A 24,944-nucleotide genomic window follows, 5' to 3' on the forward strand; every position below is an offset into this window, starting at 1 on the left:
AGGAAGGCAGCAGTGTGCACGCCTTTGGCACTGTAGGAAGGCAGCAGTGTGCACGCCTTTGGCACTGTAGGAAGGCAGCAGTGTGCACGCCTTTGGCACTGTAGGAAGGCAGCAGTGTGCACGCCTTTGGCACTGTAGGAAGGCAGCAGTGTGCACGCCTTTGGCACTGTAGGAAGGCAGCAGTGTTTGAAAAAACGTATAAGATTGTTACAGCCACTTCAGCCATAGGTTTCTAATGCACGCTCCTGAGTTCCTATAGAACTAGCTGGGTTTAAGATACAAAGAAAACAAGGCATATTTGTTTAAAATTGTATGCTCTAGCCAAACCACACACGTTTATTTTGACTTTCTTGCTCCTTTGGGAAATTTGTATATCCATAAGGGGTTTTTTTTGGCCCTGTATTAGTAATAGAGCAAGTCTCGCCTACAGAGGTAAAACTGCACTTTTAACCCCTTCGCTGGAAAAAGACAGCCGATGTACAGGGTATGTCGACTCTCATTAAAGGGACACTGAACCCAAATGTTTTCTTTCATGATTCAGATAGAGCGTTGAATTTTAATCAACGTTCTAATTTACACCTAGTATCAAATTTTCTTTGTTCTCTTGCTATCTTTATTTTAAAAGCAGGAATGTAAATCTTAGCAGCCAGCCCATTTTAGGTTCAGCACCATGGATAACGCTTGCTTATTGGAGACTTAGATTTACCCACCAATAAGCAAGCATGGGGCCGGCTCCTATGCATCACATTCCTGCTTTTTAAATAAAGATAGCAAGAGAACGAAGAAAAATTGATAATGGAGTAAATTAGAAAGTTGCTTAAAATTACATCCTCTATCTGAACCAAGAAAAACATTGAGTTTAGTGTCCCTTTAAGGAGTCATTAAACTATTATAAGTGTCTTTTAAAATACACATAATTCCAACAAGTTTGGAAATCACTATGCAATTACTCTTAAAGGGTCAGTCAATGTTCTTATTAATGTTACATAATTCTGCAGTATGTGCAGAATTATGTAACATTAACCTGTGCCTGTAAAAGAAATTTTTTTTTTTAACTTTTACCACCCAAAAACTTTACTTCCCTTACCTTCCTCGCCATCCTCTTCTGCTGCTCCTTTTTTTTTTTTTTTTTTTTTTTTTAATAAAACACTTCACTGTGGCGCTTTTTAATCACAACTCACCTAGTCGCGCCGTTAAAAATACATGTACCGCTCTCCCACTCTGGGTAAAACTGCTGCTTTATCCAGGGCGGGAGTGCGCTACACGTAGTTTAACGGTGTGATCGGATGCTCCGTGATTGGACAGCATGCCGTGAGGCACTTTTGAAAAACTGAGGAGCTGAAGAGGACAGCGAGGAAGGAAAGTTCTGGGGGGGTTACAACTTAAGTACGCCTTCTCTTTTACAGGCATCGCTAGGTTAATGTTCCATAATTGTGCACATAGTGCCGAATTATGTAACATTAATAACGATATTGACTGACTCTTTAAGACTTTAAAAACATGTTTTGTGTTTTCTGGAGTTGGTGACAGCCTGTAAGATTGCTTACTTGTGTCCATCTTACTCATGAACCTGCATTTGAGTCCTGCAACTCTCTAGTCGTATGGTCTCTTACAAGGACATTAAACCCCAAATGTTTATTTCATGATTCAGACAGAACATAGAAATGTAAACTACTATTAAATAATTTGCTTCATTTTCTTGATATCCTTTGTTGAAGAAGCAATGCACTACAGAGAGCTAGCTGAGCACATAGTGAGCCAATGACAAGAGGCATATATTTTCTGCCACCAGTTAGCTCCCATTAGTGTATTGCTGCCCCCAGAGCCTACCTAGATATGCTTTTCAACAATAGATATATTCTCTAATTTCCTCAGTTCTATTGATAAGAAAATTGGAAAGTTGTTTAAAAATTGCATGCTCTATCTGAATTATTAAAGGGACATGAAACCCAAAAATATTCTTTAACGATTGAGGTAGAACATAGCGTTTTAAACAAACTCCAGTTTATTTCTATTATCAAATTTGCTTCATTTTCTTGGTATCATTTGTTGAAGGAGCAGCAATGCACTACTGGTTTGTAACTGAACACATGGGTGAGCCAATGACAATTGGTATATATATGCAGCCACCAATCAGCAGCTAGAACCTAGGTTCTCTGCTGCTCCTGAGATTTCCTAGATCAACCTTTCAGTAAAGGATAACAAAAGGATGCAAATTAAATAATAGAAATAAATTGGAATGTTGTTTCAGATTGTATTCTCTATCTGAATCATGAAGACTTTACTGTCCCTTTTTAAAGTTTATTTCTGTCTTTCTTGCCCCTTTAAAGAGGATGCTGCTTGTGACATTAGCATTGTTTGCAATAGAAGTGAGATGCTAAACCATCGGTTTCATTGTTGTAATACAAAATAGCACAAAGCAGTTGCTTAAACTTAATAGAAATATTTGCAATATGTATGATTCAGCTATTTAAATGGATTTGACCTTTTTATTTTTTACACTACATTTGTGCTTCCTCCAACAGACCTACATGAGGAGGAGTAGGGTTGCAATCTCGGCCATGTTTTCCTGAACACTTATGGGTTACACATGCTGCAGGGAGGAATATGAATAGAGCTGTATGCACACCCTGCAGCATGTGTAACTCATAAGTGACCAGGAACACAATGCATGTTCCTCCCTGCACACCCTGCAGCATGTGTAACTCATAAGTGCCCAGGAACACAATGCATGTTCCTCCCTGCACACCCTGCAGCATGTGTAACTCATAAGTGACCAGGAACACAATGCATGTTCCTCCCTGCACACCCTGCAGCATGTGTAACTCATAAGTGACCAGGAACACAATGCATGTTCCTCCCTGCACACCCTGCAGCATGTGTAACTCATAAGTGACCAGGAACACAATGCATGTTCCTCCCTGCACACCCTGCAGCATGTGTAACTCATAAGTGACCAGGAACACAATGCATGTTCCTCCCTGCACACCCTGCAGCATGTGTAACTCATACGTGACCAGGAACACAATGCATGTTCCTCCCTGCACACCCTGCAGCATGTGTAACTCATAAGTGACCAGGAACACAATGCATGTTCCTCCCTGCACACCCTGCAGCATGTCTAACTCATAAGTGACCAGGAACACAATGCATGTTTCTCTCTGCACACCCTGCAGCATGTGTAACTCATAAGTGACCAGGAACACAATGCATGTTCCTCCCTGCACACCCTGCAGCACGTGTAACTCATAAGTGACCAGGAACACAATGCATGTTTCTCTCTGCACACCCTGCAGCATGTGTAACTCATAAGTGACCAGGAACACAATGCATGTTCCTCACTGCACACCCTGCAGCATGTGTAACTCATAAGTGACCAGGAACACAATGCATGTTCCTCACTGCACACCCTGCAGCATGTGTAACTCATAAGTGACCAGGAACACAATGCATGTTCCTCCCTGCACACCCTGCAGCATGTGTAACTCATAAGTGACCAGGAACACAATGCATGTTCCTCCCTGCACACCCTGCAGCATGTGTAACTCATAAGTGACCAGGAACACAATGCATGTTTCTCTCTCTGCACACCCTGCAGCATGTGTAACTCATAAGTGACCAGGAACACAATGCATGTTCCTCCCTGCACACCCTGGTCACTTATGAGTTACACATGCTGCAGGAGCACAATGCATGTTTCTCTCTGCACACCCTGCAGCATGTGTAACTCATAAGTGACCAGGAACACAATGCATGTTTCTCTCTCTGCACACCCTGCAGCATGTGTAACTCATAAGTGACCAGGAACACAATGCATGTTCCTCCCTGCACACCCTGCAGCATGTGTAACTCATAAGTGACCAGGAACACAATGCATGTTTCTCTCTGCACACCCTGCAGCATGTGTAACTCATAAGTGACCAGGAACACAATGCATGTTCCTCCCTGCACACCCTGCAGCATGTGTAACTCATAAGTGACCAGGAACACAATGCATGTTCCTCCCTGCACACCCTGCAGCATGTGTAACTCATAAGTGACCAGGAACACAATGCATGTTTCTCTATCTGCACACCCTGCAGCATGTGTAACTCATAAGTGACCAGGAACACAATGCATGTTTCTCTCTCTGCACACCCTGCAGCATGTGTAACTCATAAGTGACCAGGAACACAATGCATGTTCCTCCCTGCACACCCTGGTCACTTATGAGTTACACATGCTGCAGGAGCACAATGCATGTTTTTCTCTGCACACCCTGCAGCATGTGTAACTCATAAGTGACCAGGAACACATGGCCGAGGTGGCAACCCTAAGGAAGAGTACTTTGCAGGAAGTTTTATCTTAGCCTGATATTATAAAACTTCTAGGCTAATGAATAGAAATGAGCACAGGAACAACATTTCCTTTTGTCTGAAATGTTCTTCTAGTTAAATAGTAAAATTTTCGTTTAAACTTGTTTTCCTTCATGGTTGTGTTTGCTTCGGATGAATTTCGTTCTTTATCCGAAACTGTTATTGGCTATATTAGCTTTAATTTTGTTATTCTATGTAATTATTAAACAAATTCTTTTATTTATACATCTAATTTTTGTTCACTGCATTTTTGGTAAAACAAAGTTTACTTGAGCGTACAGTAACAACTATTAGTATGCTTTACGTACATAACTTAACCCCTTAAACCTATAGGACATAGCTACTATGTCACAGGGTACTTTGGTAGCTATGTCCTGCCTTATACTGTGGTATTGGCTGGTTCTGACAGCTAAGATGGCAGAAGGCATCTTCCTTCATATGGTAAGGGAGCGCAGATCATGCTCCCGTTACCATATGAAGGTAGATAGTCAGATCATTATAGACAGTGACACGGTCTGTATAACTGTCTAACGATCCTCGTTGTGGCTGGCGGTTGGTGTTGGTGACAAGTAGGCAGACAACCGGCGAAGGGGGGGAGTGGCCCTACACTACAGAAAAAGTAATTAAAGGGAGAGGAAGGGGGAGGCTGCACTACTGAAAAATGTTGGGGGAGCTCTCCATGACAATTAGTTGGGGGGACCCCTACACTACAAAAAAATACAAGATATTTTTATAATAAAAAAAAAATTAAAACAAAACTCCAAACTTGGTAATGTTAGACAGTTGCCAGTAACTATGTTGTTGGCACTAAGTTAGAGGGGAGTGTTAGAAAGCAGTGTGGGGGGGGGGGGGGGGGAGATCTTTGAGGAGGGTTCACACTAGACTACAGAAAGTAAAAAAAAAAAATCCCTAAACTGCATACTGGCAAATTGTCTGCCAGTACCTAAGATAGTGGTCACCATTGGGGGATAGGGATCAGGGGGTGGGAGGTGTCAGGTGAGAGGGTAATCTCTACACCACAGCTAAAATTAAATTTTACAAGCTACCTGATTAACCTCTTAACTGCTGGGAATTTTAGAAGTGTGGTGCACAGCTGAAATTAGCAGCCTTCTAATTGTCAAAAACAGCATGTCTGCTGTTTCTGAACAAAGGGGACACCAAAGAAGCGTTTACATACATTTGTTTCATGATTGCACCTGCGGTCTAAACGGAGTATTTTTAAGTGCTAATTTTGCAAGAAAACGAGTAAGTTTATTTGCTGTTTTTTACACTTTCTTTTAATATTTACTTTGATTTAACATGTTTTTTACTAAAGGGACACTGAACCCAATTTTTTTTTTTATGACTCAGAGCATGACATTTTAATCAACTTTCTAATTTACTCCTATTATCAATTTTTCTTTGTTCTCTTGCTATCTTTATTTTAAAAGCAGGAATGTAAATCTTAGCAGCCAGCCCATTTTAGGTTCAGCACCACGGATAAGGCTTGCTTATTGGAGACTTACATTTACTCACCAGTAAGCAAGCATAACTCAGGTTCACAAGCAAAAATAGGCCGGCTCCTATGCATCACATTCCTGCTTATTTAAATAAAGATAGCAAGAGAACGAAGAAAAAATGATAGTAGGAGTAAATTAAAAAGTTGCTTAAAATTGCTGCTCTGTCTGAATCATAAAAGAAAAAAATTTGGGTTTAGTGTCCCTTTAATTAATGTGTCATCATTATTGTGACAGCCAGAAATTAGCATGGTGTGCTTCAGAACCTAAATACTGAGTGTTACCTAGGACTGTACGAGACATAAGCTTTAAGGAACGCTTTTAACCTGAAACCCCATTTTGTTCTGATTATTCTCTGATTATTCAGGTAGAGCATACAATTTTTAAAAAAAATTCCAATTTAGTTTAATTAAATTTGCTTCGTTCTCATGGGGCTCAATGTACTAAGCAGCATAACCTGTTTTTGAGCCCTTGCAAAGTGGTGCAGACAGGCTCTTAGTACATGGGGGGCCTATGGTATTCTTTGTTGAAGAGCATACCTAGGTAGGCTGCTTTTCAAGAAATGATTACAAAGTAAATTGGGAAGAAAAAATATTTGGGGTTTTTATGTCCCTTTAAGCTTTTATCCTCACTGTCTTTGTCTAAGAGATTGTGTTAAAAAAAAAAAAAAAAAACAACTTATCTTTAATACATTTTAACTTATGTGCAGGCTGAAGTTTTTGACCAATCGAATGTGGCCCTTGCTCGTGTTTCGAAGTTCTTTCTTGAACAGTCAGAAGAAGAACAACGTGCAGCAGAAGCTTTACTTAAACACATGACAAACCGGGGTGGCTATTACTGTTCAAAAACTTTACAGGTAAAGAATAAAATAAAGACTTTCTACAGTGATTTGTTTATTTTCTTCTTAATATAATGTGTGTGTATGTATGTATGTGTGCGTGTGTATATATGTATATGTATGTGTGTGTGTATATATATATATATATATATATATATATATATATATATATATATTTAAATTAGGGGGAGATAAAAGGTGAGTTCAAAATCCTCCACTACGCACAAAATATAGAAAAAGAACTCATTGTGTAGTTCATTAACAAATCTAGACAGGCCTGAAGGCTTGTTTTCCCACAGAAAACCTCTGAATTACATTGTTTCCAATGCAGCAAAGGATTCTGGGTAAGATATGCAAATTAAGTACACAATGACACACCTTTTTACTTCAGTCTGCTTTTCAGCATATTCCCTTTACGCCAAAGTATCGCTGTTCACACAGCTTATAAACTTAGCTAGGATTAGTGCAGTGATTTATAACCATCCCAGGACAGACTGTTTCGTAGTTGTTGCTACTCATCAGCTGCATCTTAAATAAAGGTCACAAAAATTGTCTATTTCCCTTTGCCATGCAGAACATAGTAACATTGTATTCATGTCTACATTTAAATTTCATTATTCAGAGAGAGTGTAAAATTTATATTAAAAAAATCCAATTTACTGTGGTTATCAAATGTACCACCTGGGTATAGTTATTGTTGCACAAACTGTTGCTGTAAACACCCTGCTTGGCCTATAGCTGTATATTCTCATGGAAAGGGCCGACATTGCTCATACATATGTCTTGCAGAAATAGATAATGTCTTTCTGTAATAAGAATAAATATTAATATTTCCCCTTGCTTTTGTGCAGAAACCTGGTTGTGAACATGTCGGGGATGTAATGACTGCCTTACATATAGCACTGAATGAGTGGAAGACGATTCTGGGGTACTTAGAGGAGTTGTACAATATATCCATAGACCTGTCTGATCCTCATACTGCTGGCGTCATTAAGAAACATTTTATTGAACCAAAGGTAAGAAAAGTGAAAGTCACGGGGGATCTGCTGACAAACACGCGCAGACTCGGGTGCACGCAAGATGGAAAAAGCAGCTTTGGAGAATATCTTATTGACCGACTGGAAGAGGAATTGAAATGATTATAATCTTACAACAGTCTGCTCCAATCTGAAGTGACAACGAAAGAGGCAATATGCAAACTGTTATCCTGTTACACATTTGAGTAAATATATGTGTGTGGGGGGGGGGGTTATAATGCATTTTATAGGAAACGGTACATAACATTTTATGAAGATAATTAAAAAATTCAGCCAAGTAAATATTTACAAGACACACCATATATTTTTTTTTTCTCTTTACACTGAGCCAATCAATACACACACTTCATATTATTTCCACGTATACTACTCAGAACAGGTATTATACAGATTTTTTATTTTGTGAACTTGTCCATTTGCGTAACAGCACACGCTCTTATTAGCAGACACGATAAATGACTGAGTTTCTTTAAGGTAATGGGAGCCACTATGTTTAAAGTGATTATTACATTAACCTATAAAACAGGGATTTCCACACAGTTTTATTTGTACAGTCTTTTTTATTACATGCTTTATATATTTCCCTAATTGTCCTTAGCAGAAGAGCAAGAAGGGGAAAACCTAAGTTAAACACGGTGGCGCTCATTACTTTATAGAATCTAAATCTTTACACTTATAACCTGGCCCTATAATAAAGTATTGAAAATATAAGTGGAGCACAAAATACCGCTTTTGTGAAATCGATATTTGTGTTCCACTCAGTAATACCAGGGCACGCAAATGCGCTTATAATTACATGTTGAGCGCAATGCGAACACAAGCTTGTGTTCGCATTGCATGGAAGCATTCAAGCTGCTATTGTTTGTCTAATGGGTATTTTCATATTTTTTTTTTGGGGGGGGGAGGTCTGCTTCTCCTGGGTGCAGCAGACCTCCCACCCCCAAAAAAAAATATATGAAAATACCCATTAGACAAACAATAGCAGCTTGAATCCTATAGACACCAGTATACATATAAAACTTTGGGGCTTGGTTAGGAGTCTGAAAATCAGCACAATGTTATTAAAATAAACAAAACTATACATTGTTACAAAAACAGCCCCATATGTGCTATATAAATGGTTCATCTACAAAACATTTATGCAAAGAAAAATCTAGTGTACAATGCCCCCTTTTAAGTATTTATAGATAAAAATATGAAGTTGGTTTAACATTTACAAAGCAACATCAATGTGTAAAATTATAAACTCTACAAATATAGTTTATCCTTTTTATCATTTTGGTTACAGTACAGTCCTAAAATCTGTGTAAGTCAAGTAAAACAATGTATAAAATGTAAACCTAAACATTATTTTTATTCTTATTTCTTTCCTAAGATATGGAGAGTCTACGTCATTCCAATTACTAATGGAAATATCACTCCTGGCCAGCAGGAGGAGGCAAAGAGCACCACAGAAAAGCTGTTAAGTGTCACTCCCCTACCCATAAACCCCAGTCATTCTCTTTGCCTTTGTCAAAGGAGGAGATGAATTTTGGTGTCTGAAGATATGAATTCCTTTTCCGGGTACTTTTCCCTGCAAGCAAGGATCTGGGTCTAGCTGAGTCCACGTCAATCTCTTCAGTAGACTAGTGGTGGCTTTTAAGCAGTTAAGAAGTTGTGAGGTAGTGCTTGCTTTGTTTCCTAACATATTTCTGCCCTTGTTATAGAAAGCCAGAGTTTGGTTTCTCTGTTCTTTCTTCAGGCCTCTGTAAGTAGTTTGTGTCCTTTCATGTCTTGTGAGCTGTCTTTCTGCCGGACAGCTAGACTGCAGGTAAGTGCTTTTTTGTCTCCTAGTTAAAGGAGACTTGCACTTAAGGAGTTAACTCTGCAGAATTTTGAGACTAACTTATTATCCTTTGTTTTGGATTATCGTGGCAGTGGGCATGCACTTTTGCATGTGAGGAGACTAATGGGTTAAATCTTCTCTTATTGGGGAAGTTTTTTCCCTATATGGCACTTATTTATTTTAGCTTTATGTGTATATGTTTATTTGGGGCATGTTGGACAATTTTTTAATTTACAAATTGTGTGGTGGTTCCTTTAAGATTTAAACGGCTTTCTTTTTTCAGCAGGGAGCGCGCGCTTTTAGTTTTGTGCAGTTCCCTGTTTCTGCCGGTCATGTGATCTTTTTACACTTCCGTTCAGAGCAGTGTGGAGTCACGTAGGAGCTGCCTTGTGTGCTGTTGTGGCAGTAGAAGTTAAACTAGTCAGTCTCTTAGCGTCCTTCGTTTTGGAGAGTTGCCGGCAGTTCCAGTGCAGTCATTTTGGGGATCCTCTGAATGTGGTAAGGGCACCTCAGTTTATCTGACGTGTGGAGGTTGCTTCAGTGTTTAGTTCATCTGGGAAGCGTTTTGTCTATAGCGTGTTAACGCTTTTAGGTGTTTCAATTTTTCTTGACAGTAAAAAAAAAAATTCTCCTTTTTGTTTTGTTTAATTTGATTTGCTGCAATAGACACAGATCTAGACTCAGTTTCTCTTCACAAGTTTCTATTATGTCTAGAGGCCCAGATTGTTTTGCCCATGCAATTTTGGGCCACATGTTTAGCTAGAATGTAAGGACAATTTGTTCCCTCTGAGCCTATTGTCTCCAAGGATAATGCTGTTTAGGTTTTGCCTCAGCCTTTTCCTTAAACGTCCCAAGCCTCATTGGCGTCACATGCAGTGCTCTGCGGTTCCTCTCAGCCTCCTGGAGGAGTTTATTTGCCTGCAGATTTTGCTGCACAGGTATCATCTGTGGTATCTGCAGCATTATCTGCTTGTCCTATGTTAGGAAAATGCAAGAGAAAAATTAAACATTCAGATAGTAAGGTTTCTGTTCCTCCTACCTCTACGCAAGTTGCCCTCCCTCATAAGTCTGATGAGGAGGTTTTGTCGGTAGCTTCTGAGGGTGAAATCTCATATTCTGACAGTATATGATTCCTTTGTCTGAGGTTGAAGAAGTGATCTTCAGGTTTAAGTTTGAACACCTTAGTGTTTTGCTAAAGGAGGTATTGGCTACTCTGGACGACTCCGACTCTCCTGTCGTGGTTAACCCTAAAAAATCTAGTAAGCTTAATACATACTATGATGTTCCTTGCTCTGTGGAAGTGTTTCCTGTTCCAGATCGTGTGACAGAGATTATTTCACAGGAATGGGAGAAGCCAGGGATACCTTTCTCCCTGTCTTCAGTCTTTAAAAAAAGTCTCCTGTTGCTGACTCCATTAAAGATTTATGGCGCACAGTGCCTAAAGTAGAAGGGGCTATTTCTTCTCTGGCTAAGAGAGCTACAATCCCTATAGAGGATAGCTGATCTTTCAAGGATCCCATAGACAAGAAGCTGGAGGCTTATTTGAAAAAAATGTATGTTCATCAGGGTCTTCAATGGCAACCTGCAGTTTGTATTGCCACAGTAGCAAGTGCAGCATTTTATTGGTGCGATGCCTTGTCTGAATCTACTTTAGAAGAGACTCAGTTGGAGGAAATCCAAGATAGGATTAAGGCTCTTAAACTAGCCAATTCCTTTATTTCTGATGCTAACATGCAAGTTATTAGACTGGGGGCCAAGATGTCTGGCTTCACTATCTTAGTCCGCATGGTTTTGTGGTTAAAATCTTGGTCTGCTGATGTTACCTCCAAGCTTCTGGCGCTTCCTTACAAGGGTAAAACTTTGTTTGTTTGGACCTGGTTTGGCAGAAATAATTTCTGATATTAGGGGTGGAAAAGGGTCTTTTCTACCACAAGACAAGAAGAACAAACTTAAAGGAAGTCAAAGTAATTTCGTTCCTTTCGTAACTTCAAGGGTCAAAAGTCTTCCTCTAAGCAGGAGCAGTCCAAGTCTTTTTGGAAACCCAATCAGTCTTGGAGCAAGGGAAGGCAATCTAAGAAACCCTCAGCTGAGTCTAAGTCAGCATGAAGGGTCGGCCCCCGGTCCGAATCAAGTGGGGGGCAGACTTTCCCTTTTTTATCATGCGTGGATACGAGATGTTCCAGATCCTTGGGCTGTGGACATAGTATTTCAGGGTTACAAAATAGAATTCAATGCTTTTCCTCCCAGGAGCAGATTCCATCTCTCAAGATTGTCTGCTGACCAGGTAAAAAGAAAGGCATTATTGAACTGGGTTCAGGACCTTGCCTCCCTGGGAGTGATTGTTCCAGTTCCTGTAAGGGAACAGGGTCTCGGATTTTATTCAAATCTGTTCGTGGTTCCCAAAAAAGAGGGAACTTTTCAACCCATTTTAGACCTAAAGTGCCTCAACAAGTTTCTTAGGGTGCCATCCTTCAAAATGGAAACCATTCGTTCCATTCTTCCTTTGGTCCAATCTTCCTTTGGTCCAAGAGGGTCAGTTCATGATGACCATAGACCTGAAGGATGAGTCTCTTCATGTTCCCATCCACAGGGATCATCACAAGTTCCCGAGATTTGCCTTTCTAGATAAACACTTTCAGTTTGTGGCTCTTCTGTTTGGCCTTGCTACAGCTCCCAGAATTTTATCAAAGGTTCTGGGGGCTCTCTTGGCAGTAATCAGGTCTCGAAGAATTGCAGTGGGCCCTACCTGGACGACATATTGGTTCAGGTACCATCTTTTCAAAAAGCAAACTCTCATACAGAGATCTTGCTGTCTTTTCTACGTTCCCACGGATGGAAAGTGAATCTGGAGAAGAGTTCCCTTGTTCCAGCTACAAGTGTGGTTTTCTTAGGGACCATAATAGATTCCCTATCTATGAAGAATTTTCTGACAGAGGTCAGAAAATCCAAGATTCTTTCCTCTCTCTTCAGTCTACTGTTCGGTTATCAGTAGCTCAATGTATGGAGGTAATTTGGTCTGATGGTCGCTTCCATGGAGATCATTCCCTTTGCTCAATTCCATTTAAAAGCTCTGCAGTTATGCCTGCTCAGGCAATGGAACGGAGACGATTAAGATCTGTCTCAGTGTATAGATCTAGATCAGTCAACAAGAGTCTCTATACTGTGGTGGCTTTCTCAGGAGCATCTGTCTCTAGACACATTCTTCCGGAGACCTTCCTGGGTGATTGTGACCACGGACGCCAGCCTGCTTGGCTGGGGAGCAGTCTGGGGCTCGTTAAAGGTGGAGGGATTATGGGCTCTGGAGGAATCTGCTCTCCCCATAAACATTTTGTAGTTGAGAACGATTTACAATGCTCTGATGGATTGGCCTCAGTTGTCCTTAGCCTGGGTTTATCAGGTTCCAATTTGACAATCACCGCAGTGGCTTATATCAACCACCAGGGAGGAACTCTGAGTTCCTTAGCCATGAAGGAAGTGGCTCGGATTCTTCAGTGTGCGAAAGCTCACAATTGTCTTTCTGCCATCCACATTCCAGGGGTGAACAACTGGGAAGCGGATTTCCTGAGCAGACAGACATTTCATTCCGGGGAGTGGGCTCTCCATCCGGAGATTCTCCAGGTTAATCCTCAAATAGGGGGATGCCGGAGTTGGATCTGATGGCGTCTCGGCAGAACGCCAAGCTTCCAAGGTACGGTTCATGGTCAAGAGATCCGCAGGCAGCTCTTATAGATGCTCTGGCGGTTCCTTAGGTGTTCGGTCTAGCATACCTGTTTCCTCCATTTGCGCTCCTTCCAAAAGTCATTGCTCATATCAAACAGGAGAGACTGTAATTCTAATAGCTCTTGCATGGCGTTGCAGGATCTGGTATGCAGACTTAGTGAAGATGTCATCTCTTCCACCTTGGAGGTTACCTCTGAGAAAGGACCTTCTAATTCAGGGTCTATTCTCCATCCAAGTCTCATTTCTCTGAAGCTGACTGCTTGGTGATTAAATGCCTTAGTTCTGGCTAAGCGTGGATTTTCTGAGTCAGTCATTGAGACCATGATCCAGGCTCACAAGCCTATAACTCGTAAAATTTACCATAAGGTATGGCATAAATACCTTTTATTGGTGTGAATCGAAGGACTACTCTTGGAGTAGGGTCAGGATTCCAATAATTTTGTCTTTTCTTCAGAAAGGTCTGGAGAAAGGGTTGTTGTCAGTCAGTTCTCTGAAAGGTCAGATTTCTACATTATCTATTTTGTTACACAAGCGTCTGGTGGTTGTGCCATATGTTCAATCTTTTTGTCAGGCCCTGGCCTGAATCAGGCCTGTGTTTAAACCTGTTACTCCTCCTTGGAGTCTTAACCTTGTTCTTAGTTTTTTTTTCAGCAGGCTCCATTTGAGGCTATGCATTCCATAGATATTAAGTTATTTTGTAAAGTTTTGTTTCTTATTGCTATCTCTTCTGCTAGGAGAGTTTTGAAACTCTCTGCTTTGCAGTGTGATTCCCCTTTCCTTATCTTTCATGCAGATAAGATGATTCTTCATATTAAATTGGGGTTTCTCTCTAAGGTGGTTTCGGTTAGAAATATTAATCAGGAAATTGTTGTTCCTTCTCTCTGTCCTGATCCTTTTTCTCATAAGGAACTTGGATGTTGTGCTGCTCTTAAATTCTACCTACAGGCGACTAAGGATTTTCGCCAGTCTTCTGCCCTGTTTCTCAGGAAAGCGTAAGGGTCAGAAAGCTACTGCTACTTCTCTTTCCTTTTGGTTGTGAAGTATGATTTGTTTTGCTTACGAGGCTGCTGGACAGCAGCCTCCAGAGAAAATTACAGCTAAATCCACTAAGACTGTCTCCTCTTCGTGGGCTTTCAAAAATGAAGCTTCTGTGGAACAGATTTGCAAGGCTGCAACTTGGTCCTCTCTGCATACTTTTTCCAAATTTGATACTTTTGCCTTGGCTAAGGCCTCTTTTGGGAGAAAGGGTTCTTCAAGCGGTGGTGCCTTCTGTTTAGGTCTGCCTGTCTTGTTCTCCCTCCCTATTCATTCTGTATCATCTAGCTTGGGTATTGGTTCCCACTAGTAATTGAATGATGTTGTGGACTCTCCATATCTTAGGGAAAAAAAAAAAATAAGCTTACCTGATAAATTTTCTTTCTTTCCGGATATGGAAAGTCCACAACCCCACCCTTAATACAGTTAAGACAGTTATTTTTTACTAAACCTCAGACGCCTCTACACCTTTGTGTTATTCCTTTTTCCATTTCCCTTCGGTTGAATGACTTGGGATTGTGGGTAGGGGAGTGACACTTAACAGCTTTGCTGTGGTGCTCTTTGCCTCCTCCTGCTGGCCAGGACTGATATTCCCACTAGTAATTGAATGACGTTGTGGACTCTCCATATCCGGAAAGAAAGACATTTATCAGGTAAGCATAAATTTTAGTTTTTTACAAAATGTTCAAAACCATTTTAAGATTTTTAGACAGGTTTTCTAATTTTGATACAAAGTCTCTCTGTGGTTTTATTAGGCATTTATATGCATTTTTTTTTTAGTTACAGAGAATGCACAATTAATCAATTTTTAAAAGCAAAATGTGATCTAATGCATACTTACAAATAAGCATTCAATTACCTTTCTACAATGTGTTTAATTATATATATATATATATATATATATATATATATATATATATATATATAATTATCAAGCCTTTTAATGCCCAATACAAATGTGTGCAAACAGCCCTAAGCCATAACGTTTCAGCCAGAAACAGGTATCGCAACAGTGTAGTAATAATATGGAAGAGAGATATGCAGGTAAAAACGTAATTTAATACATGTTACAAAGCGTACATACAAAATTTCATAACGTTTCAGCTCCGTTAGCCTTTATCAAATGGAGGCCACATAGGCATAAACGATGCACACAACCTGAGTGCCAACTACGATGCAGCTGAACACAAACATCGCCACTCTGATGCAGCAATCCCCTGCACGCCATTTGGTGAGGTAATCCGCCATCGCCGGTGTCGTCATGGTAACCACCCTAACATGGTCTATATTGAATATGTACAGAGTATAGGATGCATGTGACCACTACAATACTAGTTCGGCTGTTATTGTTCGTGTGGTTACCATGATACACTTCCACAAGTAGAATGGGATTTTTCCCTAGATTTATAACTTGTCATTTGTTCCATGCACATTTATTTGTACTTGACAACAGGTGCAAAAAAACTGTACATATAGGGAACACTAGATTATTATTTTTTTTTGTCCATCGTAGGAATACAGAAAATTATTACATCCGTCAAAATTAAACGGATTCAGATAGAGCATGCACTTTTAAACAATGTTCCAATTTGCTTCATTCTCTTGGTATCCTTTTCTGGAAAGCATACCTAGGTAGGCTAAGAAGCAGCAATGCACTGCTGGGAGCTAGTTGCACATGTATACCTTTTGTAACTGGCTAACTTGATGTGCTGAGCTAGCTCTCAGTAGTGCATTGCAGCTCCTTTAACAAAGGATACCAAGAGAATGAAGCAAATTTGATCATAGAAGTAAATTAGAACATTTTTTTTAATATTGTATGTTCTACCTGAATTATGAAATAAATACATTTGGGTTTTCATGTCCCATTAACATAGTAACTGATTTTTACTAATGGATTTTTTTTTTGGTCATATTGTTTTATTTCCTTAGCATTTGTATTAATTGTGATGGGGGTAAAAATATATTTTGTAAGACACAGCTCTGACTATGTGTGAAGCACTTTTATAAGCAATATATATATATTTTTCCATATAGAACTTATGATTAAATGGTTTGTAAAACAATAAAAATGTCTACTAAATACAAATAAAATTATTTTAGAAAATATTGTCTCTGAATAAAGATTTTACGGTTTACTGATTTTTTTTTTTTTTTTAATTCAAAATAATTCTTCTCATATTCCAAAGTCTGGATGCTGCTTTCCCAGTTTAAAGGGCCATAAAACACCTTGAGATAAACACAAAATGTGAAACTGTACTAGATATGCAAACCAGAAAAGTAATGCATTCAATACCGCAATTTATTTCTTTCCAATCAAACTCCCTTCGCAGCTGCATGAGCAAGCACGCATGCGCTGTAGAGTGATGGTGACATAGCTGTCTTCAACAGCACTGCTCCTATTCATGCAAGCTACAATAGGTTTGCTCATGCGTCACTATGCATGCGTACAGAGTACATGGCTTGCACGAATGCTACATATTACCAATAACTTAGAGGCATAAAGACAAAATATAATATGTACTTTAATTACTTTATCAGCAAATTTATACTGCAGTGCCTCGCCATTAACCCTTTCTGTTTAGTTTTTGAATTGTAAAACTAATTCCCCCACACATTTCCTTCTATGGCTGTATCTATATCTATTGTTGTTTTGGTAGAATGCAAAAGTGCAAAGGGATTATCTGCTGGAGCTGCCTAGAAGCTGTGAACTCAGTTGAAATACAATGTCTGTGTCTAAACACTGAAAAGGGGGGGAGTAGACTGCTCCAGACAGCATGGCTTTTTAAAGTGAAAGTAAAGTATACCGAATCGCTATGTGTGTCATGAAAATACTTTAAAAAAATAACTTAACTTTCATTCATAATTTGTTTGAAAACTTCTTATAAATCATCCTTTTGTTCCTTTCAAGCTGCTAAACTTGTACCCTGTTCCTCCGCCTGCATGAATTTTTTTTCTCCAACATAGGTGTGTCCGGTCCACGGCGTCATCCTTACTTGTGGGATATTCTCTTCCCCAACAGGAAATGGCAAAGAGCCCAGCAAAGCTGGTCATATGATCCCTCCTAGGCTCCGCCTACCCCAGTCATTCTCTTTGCCGTTGCACAGGCAACATCTCCACGGAGATGGCTAAGAGTTTTTTGGTGTTTAAATGTAGTTTTTATTCTTCAATCAAGTGTTTGTTATTTTAAAATAATAGTGCTGGTATGTACTATTTACTCTGAAACAGAAAAGAGAAGAAGATTTCTGTTTGTAAGAGGAAGATGATTTTAGCAAACGTTACTAAAATCGATTGCTGTTTCCACACAGGACTGTTGAGATGAAGTAACTTCAGTTGGGGGAAGCAGTTGGCAGATTTTTCTGCCTGAGGTATGACTGGCCACATTTCTAACACGACTTGGTAATGCTGGAAGGCTGTCATTTTCCCTATGGGGACCGGTAAGCCATTTTCTTAGATTAAGTAAAAGAATAAAGGCTTTATAAGGGCTTAAAAAACTGGTAGACATTTTTCTGGGCTAAAACGATTACTTTGCTAAACATATTTGACAGATTATAGCTCTTTATAGTTATTATAATCTTGGGGATTGTTGTTAAAAAACGGCAGGCACTGTATGGACACCTTTTTCAGATGGGGGCCTTCTCTAGTCATAGGCAGAGCCTCATTTTCGCGCCACTAATGCGCAGTTGTTTTTGGAAGGCAAGGCATGCAGATGCATGTGTGAGGAGCTAAGATCCACTGAAAAAGCTTATAGAAGGCGTCATTTGGTATCGTATTCCCCTCTGGGCTTGGTTGGGTCTCAGCAAAGCAGATTCCTGGGACTGTATAGGGGTCAAATGTAAAAACGGCTCCGGTTCCGTTATTTTAAGGGTTAAAGCTTTCAAATTTGGTGTGCAATACTTTTAAGGCTTTAAGACACTGTGGTGAAATTTAGAATTTTGAACAATTGCTTCATACTTTTTCGCATATTCAGTAATAAAGTGTGTTCTGTTTAAAATTTAAAGTGACAGTAACGGTTTTATTTTAAAACGTTTTTTGTGCTTTGTTGACAAGTTTAAGCCTGTTTAATATGTCTGAACCATCAGATAAACGATGTTCTATATGTATGAAAGCCAATGTGTCTCCCCATTTAAATATATGTGATAATTGTGATATGGTGTCCAAACAAAGTAGGGACAATGATGCCACAGATAATAATAGTGCCCAAGATGATTCTTCAGATGAGGGGAGTAAGCATGGTACTGCATCACCCCCTTCTGTGTCTACACCAGTTTTGCCCACACAAGAGGCCCCTAGTACATCTAGTGCGCCAATACTTATTACTATGCAACAATTAACGGCTGTTATGGATAATTCAATTGCAAATATTTTATCTAAAATGCCTACTTATCAAAGAAAGCGCGATTGCTCTGTTTTAAACACTGTAGAGCAAGAGGACGCTGATGATAACGTTTCTGACCTACCCTCACACCAATCTGAAGGGGCCAGGAGGGAGGTTTTGTCTGAGGGAGAAATTTCAGATTCAGGAAAAATTTCTCAACAAGCTGAACCTGATGTTGTAACATTTAAATTTAAATTAGAACATCTCCGCACACTGCTTAAGGAGGTATTATCTACTCTGGATGATTGTGACAATTTGGTCATTCCAGAGAAATTATGTAAGATGGACAAGTTCCTAGAGGTTCCGGTGCCCCCCGATGTTTTTCCTATACCCAAGCGGGTGGCGGACATAGTAAACAAGGAATGGGAAAGGCCCGGCATACCTTTTGTTCCTCCCCCTATATTTAAGAAATTATTTCCTATAGTCGACCCCAGAAAGGACTTATGGCAGACAGTCCCTAAGGTCGAGGGGGCGGTCTCTACTCTAAACAATTGCACTGCTATTCCCATAGAAGATAGTTGTGCTTTTAAAGATCCTATGGATAAAAAATTAGAGGGTTTGCTTAAAAGAATGTTTGTTCAGCAAGGTTACCTTCTTCAACCAATTTCATGCATTGTTCCTGTCACTACGGCAGCGTGTTTCTGGTTCGAAGAACTAGAAAAGTCGCTCAATAAAGAATCTTCGTATGAGGAGGTTATGGACAGAGTTCATGCACTTAAATTGGCTAACTCTTTTATTCTAGATGCCGCTTTGCAATTAGCGAGATTAGCGGCGAAAAATTCAGGGTTTGCTATCGTGGCGCGCAGAGCGCTCTGGCTAAAGTCTTGGTCAGCGGATGTGTCTTCCAAGACAAAATTGCTTAACATCCCTTTCAAGGGCAAAACACTGTTTGGTCCTGATTTGAAAGAGATTATTTCAGACATCACCGGAGGAAAGGGCCACGCCCTTCCTCAGGATAGGTCTTTTAAGGCTAGAAATAAGCCTAATTTTCGTCCCTTTCGCAGAAACGGACCAGCCTCTACTTCTACATCCTCTAAGCAAGAGGGTAATACTTCTCAACCCAAACCAGCCTGGAGACCGATGCAAGGCTGGAACAAGGGTAAGCAGGCCAAGAAGCCTGCCACTGCTACCAAAACAGCATGAAGGGATGGCCCCCGATCCGGGACCGGATCTGGTGGGGGGCAGACTTTCTCTCTTTGCTCAGGCCTGGGCAAGAGATGTTCAGGATCCTTGGGCACTAGAAATAGTTTCTCAAGGTTATCTCCTGGAATTCAAGGAACTACCCCCACGGGGAAGGTTCCACAGGTCTCAATTATCTTCAAACCAAATAAAAAGACAGGCATTCTTACATTGTGTAGAAGACCTGTTAAAGATGGGAGTAATTCATCCAGTTCCAATAAGAGAACAAGGGATGGGGTTTTACTCCAACCTGTTCATAGTTCCCAAAAAAGAGGGAACATTCAGACCAATTCTAGATCTCAAGATCCTAAACAAATTTCTCAGGGTTCCATCGTTCAAAATGGAAACCATTCGAACGATCCTTCCTACCATCCAGGAAGGTCTATTTATGACCACGGTGGATTTAAAGGATGCGTACCTCCATATTCCTATCCACAAGGAACATTATCAGTTCCTAAGGTTTGCTTTTCTGGACAAGCATTACCAGTTTGTGGCACTTCCATTCGGATTAGCCACTGCTCCGAGAATTTTCACAAAGGTACTAGGGTCCCTTCTAGCGGTTCTAAGACCAAGGGGCATTGCAGTAGTACCGTACTTGGACGACATCCTGATTCAAGCGTCGTCTCTGTCAAAAGCAAAGGCTCATACGGACATCGTCCTAGCCTTTCTCAGATCTCACGGATGGAAAGTGAACATAGAAAAAAGTTCTCTTTCCCCGTCAACAAGAGTTCCCTTCTTGGGAACAATAATAGACTCCTTAGAAATGAGGATTTTTCTGACAGAGGTCAGAAAATCAAAACTTCTAAGCTCTTGTCAAGTTCTTCATTCTGTTCTTCGTCCTTCCATAGCGCAGTGCATGGAAGTAATAGGATTGATGGTTGCAGCAATGGACATAGTTCCTTTTGCACGAATTCATCTAAGACCATTACAACTGTGCATGCTCAGACAGTGGAATGGGGATTATACAGACTTGTCTCCGACGATTCAAGTAGATCAAAAGACCAGAGATTCACTCCGTTGGTGGCTGACCCTGGACAATCTGTCACAGGGAATGAGCTTCCGCAGACCAGAGTGGGTCATTGTCACGACCGACGCCAGTCTGGTGGGCTGGGGCGCGGTCTGGGAACCCCTGAAAGCTCAGGGTCTATGGTCTCGGGAAGAATCTCTTCTCCCGATAAACATTCTGGAACTGAGAGCGATATTCAATGCTCTCAAAGCTTGGCCTCATCTAGCAAAGGCCAAATTCATAAGGTTTCAATGACGACAGTTGCATATATCAACCATCAGGGGGGAACAAGGAGTTCCCTGGCGATGGAGGAAGTGACCAAGATAATTCAATGGGCGGAGGATCACTCCTGCCACTTGTCTGCAATCTACATCCCAGGAGTGGAAAATTGGGAAGCGGATTTTCTGAGTCGTCAGACATTCCATCCGGGGGAGTGGGAACTCCACCCGGAAATCTTTGCCCAAATAACTTAACTCAATTATGGGGCATTCCAGACATGGATCTGATGGCGTCTCGTCAGAACTTCAAGGTTCCTTGTTACGGGTCCAGATCCAGGGATCCCAAGGCGACTCTAGTAGATGCACTAGTAGCACCTTGGACCTTCAACCTAGCTTATGTTTTCCCACCGTTTCCTCTCATTCCCAGGCTGGTAGCCAGGATCAACCAGGAGAGGGCTTCGGTGATCTTGATAGCTCCTGCGTGGCCACGCAGGACTTGGTATGCAGACCTGGTGAATATGTCATCGGCTCCACCATGGAAGCTACCTTTGAGACAGGACCTTCTTGTTCAAGGTCCATTCGAACATCCGAATCTGGTTTCTCTCCAACTGACTGCTTGGAGATTGAACGCTTGATTTTATCAAAGCGTGGGTTTTCAGATTCTGTAATAGATACTCTGATTCAGGCTAGAAAGCCTGTAACTAGAAAAATTTACCATAAGATATGGAAACAATATATCTGTTGGTGTGAATCTAAATGATTCCCATGGAACAAGATAAAAATTCCTAGGATTTTATCCTTTCTACAAGAGGGTTTGGAGAAGGGATTATCTGCAAGTTCCCTGAAGGGACAGATTTCTGCGTTATCTGTTTTACTTCACAAAAGGCTGGCAGCTGTGCCAGACGTTCAAGCGTTTGTTCAGGCTCTGGTTAGAATCAAGCCTGTTTACAGACCTTTGACTCCTCCCTGGAGTCTTAATCTAGTTCTTTCAGTTCTTCAAGGGGTTCCGTTTGAACCCTTACATTCCGTAGATATTAAGTTATTATCTTGGAAAGTTTTGTTTTTGGTTGCAATTTCTTCTGCTAGAAGAGTTTCTGAGTTATCTGCTCTGCAGTGTTCTCCGCCCTATCTGGTGTTCCATGCAGATAAGGTGGTTTTGCGTACTAAGCCTGGTTTTCTTCCGAAAGTTGTGTCCAACAAGAATATTAACCAGGAGATAGTTGTACCTTCTTTGTGCCCGAATCCAGTTTCAAAGAAGGAACGTTTGTTACACAATTTGGACGTAGTCCGTGCTCTAAAATTCTATTTAGAGGCCACTAAAGATTTCAGACAAACTTCTTCTTTGTTTGTTGTTTATTCTGGTAAAAGGAGAGGTCAAAAAGCAACTTCTACCTCTCTTTCTTTTTGGCTTAAAAGCATTATCCGTTTGGCTTATGAGACTTCCGGACGGCAGCCTCCTGAAAGAATCACAGCTCACTCCACTAGGGCTGTGGCTTCCACATGGGCCTTCAAGAACGAGGCTTCTGTTGACCAGATATGTAAGGCAGCGACTTGGTCTTCACTGCACACTTTTGCCAAATTTTACAAATTTGATACTTTTGCTTCTTCAGAGGCTATTTTTGGGAGAAAGGTTTTGCAAGCCGTGGTGCCTTCCATTTAGGTGACCTGATTTGCTCCCTCCCTTCATCCGTGTCCTAAAGCTTTGGTATTGGTTCCCACAAGTAAGGATGACGCCGTGGACCGGACACACCTATGTTGGAGAAAACAGAATTTCTTTCATGTAATTAGCAAGAGTCCATGAGCTAGTGACGTATGGGATATACATTCCTACCAGGAGGGGCAAAGTTTCCCAAACCTTAAAATGCCTATAAATACACCCCTCACCACACCCACAATTCAGTTTTACAAACTTTGCCTCCGATGGAGGTGGTGAAGTAAGTTTGTGCTAGATTCTACGTTGATATGCGCTCCGCAGCAAGTTGGAGCCCGGTTTTCCTCTCAGCGTGCAGTGAATGTCAGAGGGATGTAAGGAGAGTATTGCCTATTTGAATGCAGTGATCTCCTTCTACGGGGTCTATTTCATAGGTTCTCTGTTATCGGTCGTAGAGATTCAGCTCTTACCTCCCTTTTCAGATCGACGATATACTCTTATATATACCATTACCTCTGCTGATTCTCGTTTCAGTACTGGTTTGGCTTTCTACAAACATGTAGATGAGTGTCCTGGGGTAAGTAAATCTTATATTCTGTGACACTCTAAGCTATGGTTGGGCACTTTATTTATAAAGTTCTAAATATATGTATTCAAACATTTATTTGCCTTGACTCAGAATGTTCAACATTCCTTATTTTTCAGACAGTCAGTTTCATATTTGGGATAAATGCATTTGTTTCAATCATTTTTTCTTACCTTAAAAAATTTGACTTTTTCCCTGTGGGCTGTTAGGCTCGCGGGGGCAGAAAATGCTTCATTTTATTGCGTCATTCTTGGCGCAGACTTTTTTGGCGCAAAATTTTTTTTCTGTTTCCGGCGTCATACGTGTCGCCGGAAGTTGCGTCATTTTTTGACGTTTTTTTGCGTCAAAAATGTCGGCGTTCCGGATGTGGCGTCATTTTTGGCGTCAAAAGCATTTAGGCGCCAAATAATGTGGGCGTCTTTTTTGGCGCTAAAAAATATGGGCGTCATTTTTGTCTCCACATTATTTAAGTCTCATTATTTATTGCTTCTGGTTGCTAGAAGCTTGTTCACTGGCATTTTTTTCCCATTCCTGAAACTGTCATTTAAGGAATTTGATCAATTTTGCTTTATATGTTGTTTTTTTCTTTTACATATTGCAAGATGTTCCACGTTGCAACTGAGTCAGAAGATACTTCAGGAAAATCACTGCACAGTGCTGGAGCTACCAAGCTAAGTGTATCTGCTATAAACTTTTGGTATCTGTTTCTCCAGCTGTTATTTGTATTGCATGTCATATCAAACTTATTAATGCAGATAAAATTTCCTTTAGTACTGTTACATTACCTGTTGCTGTTCCGTCAACATCTAATTTTCAGAGTGTTCCTGATAACATAAGAGATTTTATTTTTTAAATCCATTAAGAAGGCTATGTCTGTTATTTCTCCTTCTAGTATACATAAAAGTCTTTTAAAAACTTCTCTTTTTTCAGATGAATTTTTAAATGAACATCATCATTCTGATACTGATAATGGTTCTTCTGGTTCAGAGGTTTCTGTCTCAGAGGTTGATGCTGATAAATCTTTGTATTTGTTAAAGATGGAATTTATTCGTTCTTTTCTTAAAGAAGTCTTAATTGCATTAGAAATAGAGGATTCTGGTCCTCTTGATACTAAATGTAAACGTTTAAATAAGGTTTTTAAATCTCCTGTAGTTATTCCAGAAGTGTTTTATCTCCCTGATGCTATTTCTGAAGTAATTTCCAGGGAATGGAATAATTTGGGTAATTTATTTACTCCTTCTAGACGTTTAAGCAAATTATATCCTGTGCCATCTGACAGATTAGAGTTTTTTGGGACAAAAATCCCTAAGGTTATGGGGCTGTCTCTACTCCTGCTAATGTACTACTATTCCTACGGCAGATAGTACTTCATTTAAGGATCCTTTAGATAGGAAAATTGAATCCTTTCTAAGAAAAGCTTACTTATGTTCAGGTAATCTTCTTAGACCTGCTATATTTTTAGCGGATGTTGCTGCAGCTTCAACTTTTTGGTTAGAAGCTTTAGCGCAACAAGTAACAGATCATAATTTTATAGCATTATTATTATTCTATAACATGCTAATAATTTTATTGGTGATACCATCTTTTGATATCATTAGAGTTGATGTCAGGTATATGTCTCTA

At 40.3% G+C, this 24,944-nt stretch overlaps 1 protein-coding gene across 1 annotated transcript in view; it reads left to right on the forward strand.

Moving 5' to 3' along the window:
* The window catches only part of LOC128666195 (ferritin light chain, oocyte isoform), a 53,084-nt gene extending 45,061 nt beyond the window's left edge, over positions 1–8,023 (forward strand). The window contains exons 2-3 of the mRNA XM_053720658.1: positions 6,561–6,707; positions 7,541–8,023. Of these exons, the coding sequence (XP_053576633.1) occupies positions 6,561–6,707; positions 7,541–7,828 (435 nt within the window). The 3' untranslated portion in view covers positions 7,829–8,023. The remainder of the gene's footprint in view (positions 1–6,560; positions 6,708–7,540) is intronic.
* The last annotated feature ends 16,921 nt before the right edge of the window (positions 8,024–24,944 follow it).

This window comes from Bombina bombina, chromosome 7 (assembly GCF_027579735.1).
Source record: "Bombina bombina isolate aBomBom1 chromosome 7, aBomBom1.pri, whole genome shotgun sequence".
In the NCBI taxonomy this organism is placed as follows: domain Eukaryota; kingdom Metazoa; phylum Chordata; class Amphibia; order Anura; family Bombinatoridae; genus Bombina; species Bombina bombina.